The sequence below is a fragment of the Urocampus carinirostris genome, chromosome 3 (genome assembly GCF_059441175.1).
Source record: "Urocampus carinirostris isolate Australia breed hairy pipefish chromosome 3, RoL_Ucar_1.0, whole genome shotgun sequence".
Classification (NCBI taxonomy): domain Eukaryota; kingdom Metazoa; phylum Chordata; class Actinopteri; order Syngnathiformes; family Syngnathidae; genus Urocampus; species Urocampus carinirostris.
This window is the reverse complement of record NC_142351.1, coordinates 2,404,117-2,417,833: the sequence shown is the minus strand read 5'-3', so window position 1 is coordinate 2,417,833 and position 13,717 is coordinate 2,404,117. Positions and strand designations below refer to the sequence as shown.

General features: G+C 43.0%; 1 protein-coding gene across 1 annotated transcript; it reads left to right on the top strand.

Annotated features, from left to right (window-relative positions):
- The first annotated feature begins 3,757 nt into the window (after positions 1-3,757).
- LOC148368279 (uncharacterized) lies at positions 3,758-11,727 on the top strand. The gene is made up of 2 exons (XM_088330274.1): positions 3,758-3,848; positions 9,014-11,727. The coding sequence occupies exons 1-2, from the start codon at positions 3,758-3,760 to the stop codon at positions 11,149-11,151; spliced, it is 2,229 nt and encodes a 742-aa protein (XP_088186400.1). The 3' UTR covers positions 11,152-11,727.
- Positions 11,728-13,717: the final 1,990 nt, after the last annotated feature.

The window sequence follows — 13,717 nt, the reverse complement described above, 5'->3', positions numbered from 1 at the left end:
TGCAAATCTATTCTACAAATGCAAGTGTATTTACCACAACATAGGCAGTCCTGAACGGGACTTAAAAGTGGAGAGAGGTGTGCAGTTTTGGAGGTCCGGAGGTAGATTGTTCCAAAGCTTTGGAGCAGCGCGACTGAAGGCTCTGGTTCCCGTGGTGGGCAGGGGGCACTGACAGTCAGAGGGAGGACAAGGATCTGAGGGAGCGAGTGGGGAAGTGCACCTGGAGAAGGTCGGACAGGTAAGGAGGGGCCAGGTTGTGAATGGCCATATATGTATATAGGATCAGTTTGTAGCTGATGCGATGTTGAACAGGAAGCCGGTGTAGCTGTTGGAGAACGGGGGTGATGTGCTGCTGGGAAGATGTTTTTGTGATGATGCGACCTGAGGCGTTTGAACCGGCTGACTTTTATGGAGGGACTTTTGAGGAAGGCCGAAGAGGAGAGCATTGCAGTAGTCAAGGCGGGATGTGACAAGACTGTGGACGAGAATAGCAGTGGTGCGGGGGGTGAAGGAAGGGCGGAGTCTGGTAATATTGCGGAGGTGGAAATAAGCAGTGCGGGTGATGGTGTTGATATGTGAGTGGAAGGTAAGCATGCTATCCAGGATGACACCCAGACTCTTGACCTGGGGGGAGGGGGACACTAAGGAGCTGTCGATGTTGAGAGAGAAATTGTGGATTTGGTGCCAAGAAGGAGGATTTCTGTTTTATTGGCATTTAATCTAAGAAAGTTTGTCTAGAAGCATGTTTTGAGTTCGGAAAGGCAAAAGGTGAGGGAGGGAGGTGGGAGTATGGAGTTTGGTTTGCAGGAGAGGTAGAGTTGGGTGTCATCAGCAAAAGCAATGAAAGTGGATATTAAATTTATTTTTAAGTTTACTCCAAAACACACCATAATGGATTAAAAAAAACAGTCAAAAAGTATATCTGCCTTGTTTCTAGCTGTGTGTTTAGCCCCTGTTTACAAATAAACAGACTTCTAAAACTATTTTCTTTTGATGGGCAACTTTTTCGGCCAATCACAGCTTCGCTTCTCGGTCCTCAGCCCGCATTAGCCTATACCGGTCCGTATTGCTAAAAACGACAACGCCTCCTTTACCTGGGAAAAACTAGCCAATCGTGAGCGGGTCAAATGATAATCGACACATTGGTTAGACAATAAAATTCAAAATTAGTCGATATGAAGATGTGTCTATTGTATTCAAATGAAACCCTGAAATAAGTGTTTGTAACGCCACCAGTGATATATTTTACGCACCATTTTTTTGCGCACGTATGCATAATTGGGATGGATGCGGAACGACAATTTAAGCGTTTACAACTCTCGCAATGTCTGTGAAAAAATGGCCGAAATAAAATACACATTTGCAGAGGTTTTCGAACTGTAAACTGGTCTTCTCCAAATAGCCACTTTTGGAAACACCCAAACATACCCATATATGGCGAGCACTGGGCTAAACTAAAACTTACCCCATACCAGCAGGTGGCGCTGTTGGACTCGTCATTGCAGGACACTTATAAAAAAACTATACAAACATATTTCAGCAGGAATTTCAACAAAACTAAAGTTATTATGACACCCGTTACAAAGTTCAATTCTAACCTCTATAACGGTTTATAAATTGTTGGGTTTTTTTCAGGAGCATTTTTTAGTTTTTAAATATTTTTTTAAGTTAATTTTCCGTAATAAGAGCAAGTGTTGACGTTAATAACAACAAGTTGCCCACATAAAAATCAGTTTTAAAATGAGCAGGTTGTGATTTCTTTTCAATGTCCATTGCGCGAAGTTGCCCTGACCAAGATGGCCGCCACGTAGGCACGCGAGGTAGCGGGCTGCAACAGAACACCGCACTATACAGTCGTCTATGTCTGTGTCCCACAATCCATTGCGGCGGGGTTTCGAATGTGAAGGTGTCATGGCTGCCGGACAATAGAATATCCTGTAGTCGACTTCAAACGACGTCAACTCGACAGAAGTATCCCTTTGCTGTCCTTTCCGAAGGTCTGTCTTGTTAACTCCCGAGTTGGAGCGTTTTTTTGTTCAAACTTGGAGAAAATGTGCTCCAGTGGGGAAGGATCTTTTCAAGAGAAGCTTCGGGGAGCCAAAGAGGAGACCGAGCGAGAAGGTCGACGACCGGACGATCAGCACGGGGAAGGTTGGACACTTTTCTGCTTCTGCTACATTGCCTATGCTTCGCTAACTTCAGCAGGCTGGCCAAAAATTCGACCATTTAAAAGAAAGAATAGTGGGTTTTAATTGAAATACAACCTTTTTTCAGCCTTTTACAGTATGTGACTCATTTTTCAACTCGAGCAAATTCTAAAAGTGCAGGAAATAACATTTAGGCTCTCGAGTGACTCATGTAAAGTAACATGAAAACTTGAATGGCTCCCTGAAAATGTTCCCTCAAACTAAAAAGCAAAAGTGCAGGAATTAAAATGAAGTTTAGCAGCAACTCGTATGAAGTCGCGTCAAAACTTCAATAGTTCCCTGATTTCTTTACAATAAATGACAAATACCGACATGACTTAAAACCAAAAGTGCATCACAATTACAACTGTGCGAATTTTACACAACCATGTGGAAATGTCAGGGTTTGGTGCCTTCAGTCCTTCTTATATCCAAAAGATGGCATCCTTATCACATGTCCCTGGCTTATTGTTCTGGCAAAGAGCAATCAGCCACCTCTTCTATGAGTACCCCAGGCTCCCACCTCATTTTGCTGAACCTTTTAGATTCCTGTAGACTTTCACTCACCAAAACAACAAGCTACACCTCCTCCTTCAATTCCTTTCACATTCTAACTTCTCTTCACTCATCTCAAATGTCCTCTAAATTCTATTCCCAAGTCTCCCTTTCAAGATTCTCTCCTCCCAAAAAACTTCCCCAGGTCTCCCTCTCAAATTTTCCCTCCTTGTCCCAAGACCTGCCACTTCTAGTGTTTTCTTGAAGGTATTACCAAGTAACCTATTTTCAAGATTCTCACCACCCAAAGATCCCCTCTCAAGTTTCCCTCAAGATCTCCACCTCTACTACCCAAGTCCCACACCCCCTGCTCGCCGGTACAGTCTTTTGTTGTTGCTGTTTAAATAAATGTCTCTCAAGTCATGTTACACCACCTCCCTTGTGACCTGCGTTTGGGACTGTCCGACACTAAGTGACAGGAAATGTTCCAATCTCGACTTAAGACACACCGACATTTCATAGCTTATGAGTAACCTCATACTTTTGTTTCCTCGTCCTTGAGGGAGAAGGACGAGCTTAGAAGTTTGACAGGTTCAGGCGTCCTGAGTATTCAGATTGGCACCTGGACCAGACGCATGCTACTGTAGAACCTGCTGCATCTTTTGAAATTTTGAGACAGGAAGCTTGATCTTTCTACAACTTACTCTATATTTAATGTTGAGGTTGACAGTGTATTATGCACTGAGGCCCTTGCAACACTCATTGCAACCTGCTTAAATGTCTTCAACTCTGGAGAACGCTATGTTTTTCAGATCAAACGTTTTCAACTGGACCAAAATGTAATTAAAAAAAAAACCATTTGTTTAAAATTGCCTCTTATTCATGTCATGGTTTTTGTTTGTTTCAATTGTGTGTGTGTTTTTTTGTCAACTTTGCCTTAAATTTGACACTCAAAGGCACTCAAAAAGTCTTGAATAGTCTTGTAGGAACCCTGTGGTGTTCTGCGCGTCCCTTTTGTGAGTTTCTGTGATTTAAGGCGTCACAAATAAATGCCATTTGACTTGTGTGTTGCAGACATGGGTGAAAAATATCTTCCTACTGCGTGGCAGGAACCAGAGTTGCCAGGAACTGTTTACAAGATACTCCAAATTGTGTTGAACAGAGCAGGTTTGTCGTTTTTCTTTCTGCAATGTCCTTATTTTGGGGGGAACATCGTTGGGCGTCGCCCCAAAAAATACACAGAGAGGAGATATGGCAAAAAGGGACCGCTCCTTATTGCATAGCTCAAAATAACTCGTGATGGTTGCCCGCCCCCGGCTCGTGACTTCCGCCAGATGTCTACACACAGCTCCAAGACCGCTTCAAGTTCATTTCAGGTTCAACTTTCCTTATCCTGAGTTATTATCTGCTTTCCACAACACTTGACATCTCGTATTTGGCCGTCGACGTTCATCGTACTTTCCTTTCGAATAAGGTACGGGCTTCTGTCTCTCTCGCTAATTCTTTAAAAATATGGCCCTTATTTCTAAATCAGTCACGTGCGCTTGGGCTGTTTCGAAGACGACATATTTGCCTCAGGGTGAATATTTTTCATGTTCGCGAATCTTTTTTACATCGGTGATCACCGTCTATTTTCTTTTCCCTCGACTGAATTGTCGAGAAATTGACGTCGACGCGTAGCGACGCGCAAACTAAAGCGGACCTTCTGTTAGGTGGTCATCATGGCGGCGCAACGTTTAGTTTCAAAACAGCGCTTCAGTATATTGACGTTGTGTAGTTTCACACCTTAAAGGCGCAGTCTCCCAAGTTGGTTTATTTTGGGTTCATACCGAGTGACAGCGGTAAGTAGGGCTGCACGATGAACCGAAATCGAATCCATAGAGCGATGTTACATAGTGCGATAGCGTAAATGCAAACCACTGCATTTTTTTTTTCAGATAATTCAATAAAAATCATTATATGCTATTTAAAAAACTGGAAAGATATGGCATCAGGGGCGTGGCTTTGCAATGGATTCAAAGTGATTTGACGGGGAGGAAGAAAAATATGAAATTGGGACAGTTGTCATCTGAATACTTCTGTACATCTGTTGTGGAGTACCACAGGGTTCTATCCTGGGTCCAAAGTTATTTAATTTACATATGCTTCACATTCCGGCGCCGTCACGAATGGCAGCCACTCCAGCAGCTCCCGTGTTATTTTCGCTACTTTTGTGATTTATTTATTTATTTATTTATTTTTGCTTACTTTATCAGTGCCTTGCAACACTTGGATTACTTTCTATCCTATGGATATGGGTTTCAACTCGCAAAAATACGTATATTCAAGAAACCTCCTCGACCTGAAGAATTCTCGAGCCGGCACGGTCCCCCTTTTACCTAACGAGGTGAGGCGACCCGACCGGGGTTGCAGAGCCGGTGCTAAGGTAAAGGCTAAGCGGCTAGCGGCGAAGTGGCGATATAAGCCCACGGTACCGTCCATAATCATGGGGAATGTCAACTCCCTACCGAATAAGATCGACGAACTGGCTGTGCTTGTGAAAGACATCAAAGCATACAGGGAGTGCAGCTTGCTTTGTTTTACGGAAACGTGGCTTACGCCTAGCATCACGGACGCTAACATCGCGCTAAACGGCTTCTGCGCTGTTCGGGCTGACAGAGGGACAAAAGTCAGTGGGAAGCGCAAAGGAGGGGGACTGGCTATCTACGTGAACACGAGGTGGTGTAACCCCGGGCATGTAAAAACAAAGCTTTCTATCTGCTGCCGTGATGTCGAACTTTTGGCTGTAAGTCTTCGTCCCTATTACATGCCCAGAGAGTTCGGACACGCCATTGCTGTCATTGTTTACATCCCACCGCGCGCTGATGCGGAAGTAGCGTGTGACGTCATCCGCTCCGCGGTGGCAAAACTTCAAAAACAACACCCGGAGGCTGCAATGTTAATCTCTGGGGACTTCAACCACGTGACTCTTGATAAGACACTGCCCTCTTTCGTCCAGTATGTGAACTGCAAGACCAGGGGAAATAGGACTATTGACCTTCTGTATGCGAATATCAAAAATGCATACAGTGCTAAACCACTGCCTGCCCTTGGAAAAGGAGACCACAACCTCATTCTGCTTAAACCACAGTACAAACCAAAAGTGAGGAGGCTACCAACAACCACACGCTCTTTTAGAAAATGGTCCACCGAGGCAGAGCAGGCTCTGAGAGACTGCTTTGGATGTACGGACTGGGATGTCCTGCTAGGGTCCAGCAGTGGGGACATTGAGGAGATGGCAAACTGCACTACTGACTACATTAAGTTCTGCATGGACAATGTTGTTCCTATAAAGACTGTACGCTGCTATGCCAACAACAAGCCCTGGATCACGAGCGACATCAAGTGCCTTCTGAACCAAAAGAAGAGGGCCTTTAAAAATGGTGATCATCAGGAGCTAAAACGAGTACAGAAGGAGCTCAAAGTCCAGCTCCGGAAAGGGAAGGAGCAGTACAGGAGGAAGTTGGAGAAAAAGCTGCAGAACAACAACATGGAGGAGGTGTGGGAAGGGATGAAAACAATTACTGGCTGCAGCACCAAGGAGGGTGTGGCTGTGGATATAGATGTGGGGCGAGTCAACCAGTTGAACAACTTTTTCAACAGGTTTGACCACTCCGCCTCATCCTCACCCCTGAGTAATGCAGCTGTCCTTCCCCCTCCCCCTCTGGACACTAGCATGGAAGACATCCCCCCACTAAAAATAACTTCAGCCCAGGTGTGTGGAGAGCTGAGAAGGCTACGAACCAGCAAGGCAGCTGGTCCGGATGGAGTATCCCCCCGACTGCTGAAAGCCTGTGCGTCTGAGCTGGGAGACCCTCTATAGCGCATCTTCAACCTGAGCCTTGAACAGGGGAGGGTCCCTCAGCTGTGGAAAACATCCTGCATCATCCCAGTCCCAAAGAAATCAAGACCTGAGGAACTCAACGACTTCAGGCCGGTCGCCCTGACATCACATGTGATGAAAACCATGGAGCGGCTGCTGCTGCACCACCTGAGGTTACAGGTCTGTCACGCCATCGACCCACTGCAATTTGCTTACCAGGAGAAGGTGGGAGTGGAGGATGCTATAGTATACATGTTACACCGATCCCTCTCTCACCTGGATAGGGCGAAGGGGGCTGTGAGGATTACATTTTTGGACTTCTCCAGTGCCTTCAATACCATACAGCCTCTGCTACTGAGTAGGAAACTGACAGAGATGGGAGTTAGCTCACACCTTGTAGAATGGATTACTGACTACCTGACAGGCAGACCCCAGTATGTGAAACAGGGGGGCTGTACATCGGACACTGTGGTTAGCAGCACAGGATCTCCGCAGGGGACCGTTCTCTCTCCGTTCCTATTCACTCTATATACATCGGACTTTAAGTACAACTCTGAGTCCTGCCATGTGCAAAAGTTTGCCGACGACACTGGGATCGTGGGATGTATCAGAAACGGGCAGGAGGAGGAGTACAGGAAATTGATTCAGGACTTTGTCCGATGGAGCGACGCAAACCACCTGCACCTAAACACCACCAAGACCAGAGAGATGGTGGTGGACTTCAGGAGAACCAGAACTCACCCGGTTCCTGTAACCATCAAGGGAGAATGTGTAGAATTTGTCCAGACCTACGAATACCTGGGTGTGCAGCTGGACAACAAACTGGACTGGACTGCCAACACAGAAGCTCTATGTAGGAAAGGGCAAAGCCGACTTGACTTCCTCAGAAGGCTGGCCTCCTTCAACATCTGCAAAAAGCTCCTGAGAATATTCTATGAGACAGTAGTGGCAAGCGCCCTCTTCTATGCGGCAGCGTGTCGGGGAGGCAGCGTCAAGAAGAAGGATGCCTCTCGTCTCAATAAACTGGCTAGGAAAGCGAGCTATGTTGTGGGCAAAGAGCTGGACAGCCTAACAACAGTAGCTGAGAGACGAGCACTGAAAAAGCTGAGGTCAATCGTGGACAATCCATCCCATCCACTACACAGCATTATCTCCAGACAGAAGAGCAGTTTCAGCGACAGACTGCTGTCACTGTCTTGTACTACGGACAGACTGAAGAGATCTTTTCTTCCTCATGCCATGAGGCTCTTTAACTCCACCCGGCAGAGTAAAGGCCCACATTAAACCACACCACCTACATTGGATATTACCGAATCTTACTGCAATATGTATTCTGTGTAGCACTATTTAGTTACTCTATATAACATGCACGTCACACTGGGTATTTGTATATTGTATTCTTTTGGCTTTATTATTGTACTGTTCTCAGCTCAGGGATGCTGCTGGAAATGTGAATTTCCCTTCGGGGATGAATAAAGTATCTATCTATCTATCTATTAACGATATTTTTAATGTTTCAAAACAATTAAATATGTAATATTTGCAGACGATACTAACATTTTCTATTCCAATGATAACTATATTGATTTGGTAACTTGCATTAATCATGAAGTAATTAACCTAAAAGTATGGATGGATATAAATAAATGATCTTTAAATTGAAATAAAACCAAAGTCATATTCTTTGCTAATCACAAGGCAAATAGAGATTTAGAAGTCAAAGTGGATGGTGCTGCAATGGACGCTGTAACAGAAATTGAGTTTTTAGGGGTCATAATAGACAAGAAATGAAGCTGGAAAACACACACCAGACACATACAAACTAAAGTATCTAAAAGCATTTCAGTCATGTATAAAGCCAAATTCCTTTTAAACTATAATGCATTGTATTTATGATATTGTTCTCCAGTTCTGCCATACTTAACATATTGTGCAGAAGTCTGGGGCAATCACAAAAGTTATCCTCCAAAATCGTGCAATTAGAACCGTACACAGGGTAAGGTATCAGGATAATACCAATATTTTATTCTTGCTGTCCAAATGACTAAAATCAGATGATTTAGTCAATTTTTTCACTGCACAACTGCTATTTAAGGTCAACGAAAACATAGTGCAAGAATACATCCAAAAATGATTCACTCGAAAAGTGGGAAGTTATAACTTAAGGGGCTGTCGTAAATCCATCATCCCAAAGGTGAGAACCACCAGGAAAAGTATGTGTGTGTCTGTGTGCGGAGTCTTACTTTGGAACAATTTACAAGACGATCCGAACAAAGCCATTCTTGGCATCTAGTGGTGATTTATCATACTGATTTAATTCCCAGAGGCCTAATACTTTCTAATCAGCAGCACCTAAGCCTTTAGAATGTTTTTTACGTTTTGGCACTTGGGGACAATGCTTCTGAAATTGTACGTTACAGCACTGATTGAGTTGAGGGCAATACAAATAAATGTGTCTTGTGTCTTGCAGACGTCAGCCAAGAATATCTTCCTACTGCGCGGCAGGAACCAGAGTTGACTGCAGTTAAAATTGAGGAGGAGGAGGAAGATCTGAAGCCTTATCACGTTAAGCAAGAGACAGAGGACGGGGAGCCTGTTCGCGTTAAAGAGGAGGACGATTTTCCAGTCTTGCGAGTGACCGGGGTCCATTCAACTGTCGAAGATCAAGGTCAACCTGAAGATAACGGTTGGCAGGAGCCTCTAAGCATCAGCTCCCCTCAACATGAGGAAACAAATGACGTCAACTCGCAGTCGGAAGGTGGTAACACATGTTCTCAGTGTGGGAAAACGTTTCGAAGCAAGTCTTTTATGAAGTTGCATATGAAATTCCACGCTGGCGAGAAACATTTTTCCTGCTCAGTTTGCGATAAAAGATTCACTCAAAGAGGAAACTTAAAGAGACACATTAGATCCCACACTGGCGAGAAGCCTTTCGCCTGCTTAGTTTGTGATAAAAGATTCACTACAAGTGGGAAGTTAAAAATACACACCAGAACCCACGTTGGTGAGAAGCCTTTTTCTTGTTCAGTTTGCGATAAAAGATTCACTCAAAGAGGACACTTAAAGATACACATTAGATCCCACACTGGCGAGAAGCCTTTCGCTTGCTCAGTTTGTGGTCTAAGATTAACCACGAGACGTACCTTAATACAACACACTAGAACCCACACTGGCGAGAAGCCTTTTTCTTGTTCAGTTTGTGGTCGAAAATTCACCCGAAATGAACAATTGAAATTACACCAACTAAGCCACACTGGCGAGGAGCCTTTCTCCTGCTCAATTTGCGGAAAAAAATTCACCCACCATGGGAACTTCAAAAAACACACACTAACCCACACTGGCGAGGAGCCTTTTGCCTGCTCAACTTGTGGTCTAATATTTAGCACGAGACGGTCCTTAAAACGACACACTCTAACGCACACTGGGGAGAAGCCTTTTTCCTGCTCAGTTTGTGATAAAAGATTCACTACAAGTGGGAAGTTAAAAATACACACTAGACTCCACACTGGCGAGAAGCCTTTTTCCTGCTCAGTTTGTGATAAAAGATTCACTACATGTGGAAGTTTAAAAATACACACCACAATCCACACTGGTGAGAAGCCTTTTTCTTGTTCAGATTGCAGTAAAAAATTCACCCGAAATGATCAATTGAAATTACACCAACTAACCCACACTGGCGAGAAGCCTTTTTCCTGCTCCGTTTGTGGTAAAAAATTCACCCGAAAAGGAAACTTGAAATTACACCAACTAACCCACACTGGCGAGAAGCCTTTTTCCTGTTCAGTTTGTGGTAAAACATTCATACATAGTGGGGACTTAACAAAACACATTAGAACCCACACTAACGAGAAGCCTTTCGGCTGCTCAGTTTGTGGTAAAAAATTCACCCAAAAAGGACACTTGAAAATACACCAACTAACCCACACTGGCGAGAAGACTTTTTCTTGCTCAGTTTGTGATAAAAGATTCACTACAAGTGGGAAGTTAAAGGGACACATTAGATCCCACGCTGGCGAGAAGCCTTTTTCCTGCTCAGTTTGTGATATTAGATTCACTAAAAGTAAAAGTTTAAAAATACACACCAGAACCCACACTGGTGAGAAGCCTTTTTCTTGTTCAGTTTGCGGTCGAAAATTCACCCGAAATGATCAATTGAAATTACACCAATTAACCCACACTGGCGAGAAGCCTTTCTCCTGCTCAGTTTGTGATAAAAGATTCACTACAAGTGGGAAGTTAAAAATACACACTAGAATCCACACTGGCGAGAAGCTTTTCTCCTGCTCAGTTTGTGGTCAGAGTTTTACCCAGAGTGGAAACTTAAAGAAACATATTAGAAGCCACACTGGAGAGAAGCCTTTTGCTTGCTCAATTTGTGGTAAAAGATACACAGATAATGATAGTTTAACAAATCATATTCGAACCCACACTGGCGAGAAGCCCTTTTCCTGCCTAGTTTGCGGTCAAAGATTCACTAGAAGTGGAATCCTAAAGAAACATATCAGAACCCACACTGGAGAGAAGCCTTTCGCTTGCTCAGTTTGTGGTAAAGGATTTATCTTGCGTTGGCTTCTAAAACAACACTTACGAACCCACACTGGCGAGTAGCCTTTCTCCTGCTTAATTTGTGGAAAACGATTCTCACACAGTGGGAGCTTAAAATTACACCAAAAAACCCACACTGGCGAGAAGCCTTTTTCCTGCTTAGTTTGTGATAAAAGATTCTCCCTCAAAGGAAACTTGAATTTACACATTAGAACCCACACAGGCAAGAAACCTTTTTCTTGCTAAGTGTGTGATAAAAGATTCACTACAAGTGGAAGTTTAAAACTACACACCAGAACCCACACTGGTGAGAAGCCTTTTTCTTGTTCAGTTTGCGATAAACGATTCACTCAAAGAGGATACTTAAAGATACACATTAGATCCCACACAAGTAAGAAGCCTTTTTCTTGCTCAGTTTGTGGAAACGGATTCACCCAGTGTGGGGTCTTAAAACAACACATTAGAACCCACACTGGCGAGAAGCCTTTGAGCTGTTGACATTGTGGTAAAAAAAAAAAAAATCATCCATATCAGACACTAGATATTACACACAAGAACCCACACTGGCGAGAAGACTTGCCTGCTCGGTTTGTGGTCAAACATTTACTGAAAGTGGGAGATTAAAAACTTGACCAAGTATCAAACAGGCCATCTATATGAACGTAACTGCCACTAAACTATTTCCCCTCACTTTTTTCCAACGACTGACTGCCAACACATCAAAAATCCCACATTCATGTATAGGAAGTGAGCAGACTCTCCAGCTGGATAATAAAGATTTGAAACCCCAAAGTCTTCCATCGGATTCAAAAGATTCATGATTTGCATATGTGTCATGGTTCTTGATAGATGATCTATTTCATCATGTGTCCGCGTAAAATTTTGCCTGTTATCAACAATTATAATTATGAAACAATAAGATCGCCGACGTAGGTCCCCAGGGTTAAAGCCTGTTCTCACCAAAGCCCCAAAGTTTGGAGAGCCTGTGGTTCTCTCCGTCCCTGTCGTCGGGATGAGAACAATCCCCGTGAAGTCCACCGCCAAAAGAGATAGGAAACTTTATTTCTTCCTCTTCCTTGTTGGCTATGTGCTGCTTCTCACATACCCCTCCCCTGAGGGACGTTTTGTACTCAAAAGTACACAAAAAGTGTTGGTTTTACACCCTCTTTGGTGTTTTGGGCAAATATCCCATGTTGGAATGCTATGAAAACAATCCCTGATCATTGAAATGAGTTTATTATCTGGTTGGCTACTCCTCTTGCACTATTTGCGCTACTGTAAAATACTATACATAGCCATAAATATTAGTATATTATTAGCACTCAATACAACATTTTATTTATTTCTGTACATTCAAGGAAACTGTGCGGGTCAGATGTATCGACATTTCGTTCTGTATACACGTGTACTAGAATGACAATAAAGTAGATCTGAATCTGAATCTGAAATTATCTTAAAACCGGGTTCATTGATCAGTACTGTTAACCCTGTTGCATCACTTCTTCCCCATTGCTTACACTGGAGTGCTTGTGTCAACAATGTGCTCTATTCTTTCGTTTGAATTTTTTTGTCATGTGAATAAAATGTAGTGTTTTAAAATCAAACGTACATTATTTATGGGTCGATGTTATTGTTCTTCATCATTATCCATATCAACGAACTACAAAATCGATCAATTACAGCTGAAAATACATTGTGTTTAAAGTTGCATCCTTCATGATAAATGCTAGACACAGACTATTTCAAATGAATTCGTGTTGTAAACAGAGAGCACCGCCTGCTGTCCGAATTGGTTCTGAACCAAATAGATATAATTTAAAGACATTTGGAAATGTGTTATTTTGGCCATAAAAGAGTCGGATATCATTTTATAAGTGATGACTTTTGCCAGAACCGAAATTTAACTATGTGTTAAGTCAAGACAGAAAAGGGACTTGGATTTTCCTGGACCAAAATGAAGTTGAGGCTGGAAATCACCTTGACCACATTGTAAGACAACATTAAACTGAAATATGAACTGTTATAAGTATAAGACAGCACATGTCCCATCAGTAGTCCAATTCGTTCCCCTTTTACAATCAAAACTAATAATCTTCAAATGAGTCTGAAGCTTCAACTCTTGGCATTCAAAATGTCAAGATTTCTTAATGTACTCATCCCTGAAACTCCAAATCTGACGGACAAGGTCTTGCAGCCATGAAGTTCCACCATAGTACGTAACATCCTAAAAAGGTTTACTCCAAAACACATCATAGTACCGATGGGGAAAAAAAACAGTCGAAAAGTATCTCTGCCTTGTTTCTAGCTGTGTGTTTAGCCCCTTAATTCCCGTTTACAAATAAACAGACTTCTAAAAATATTTTCAGTTGATGGACAACTTTTTCGGCCAATCACAGCTTCACTTCTCGGTCCTCAGCCCGCATTAGCCTATACCGGTCTGTATTGCTTTAAAAGACAACGCCTCCTTTACTTCCGAAGAACTCTAGCCAATCGTGACCGGGTCAAATGATAATCGACACATTGGTTGGCCAATAAAATTCGAAATTAGTCGATATGAAGATGTGTCTATTGCATTCAAATGAAACCCTGAAATAAATGTTTGTAACGCCACCAGTGATATATTTTACGC

Excerpts from the sequence above, each read along its gene's own strand:
- LOC148368279 (XM_088330274.1), top strand. The coding sequence starts at position 3,758 with ATGGGTGAAAAATATCTTCCTACTGCGTGGCAGGAACCAGAGTTGCCA. Across the intron at positions 3,849-9,013 it reads AATTGTGTTGAACAGAGCAG|ACGTCAGCCAAGAATATCTT; the intron begins GTTTGTCGTTTT and ends TGTGTCTTGCAG.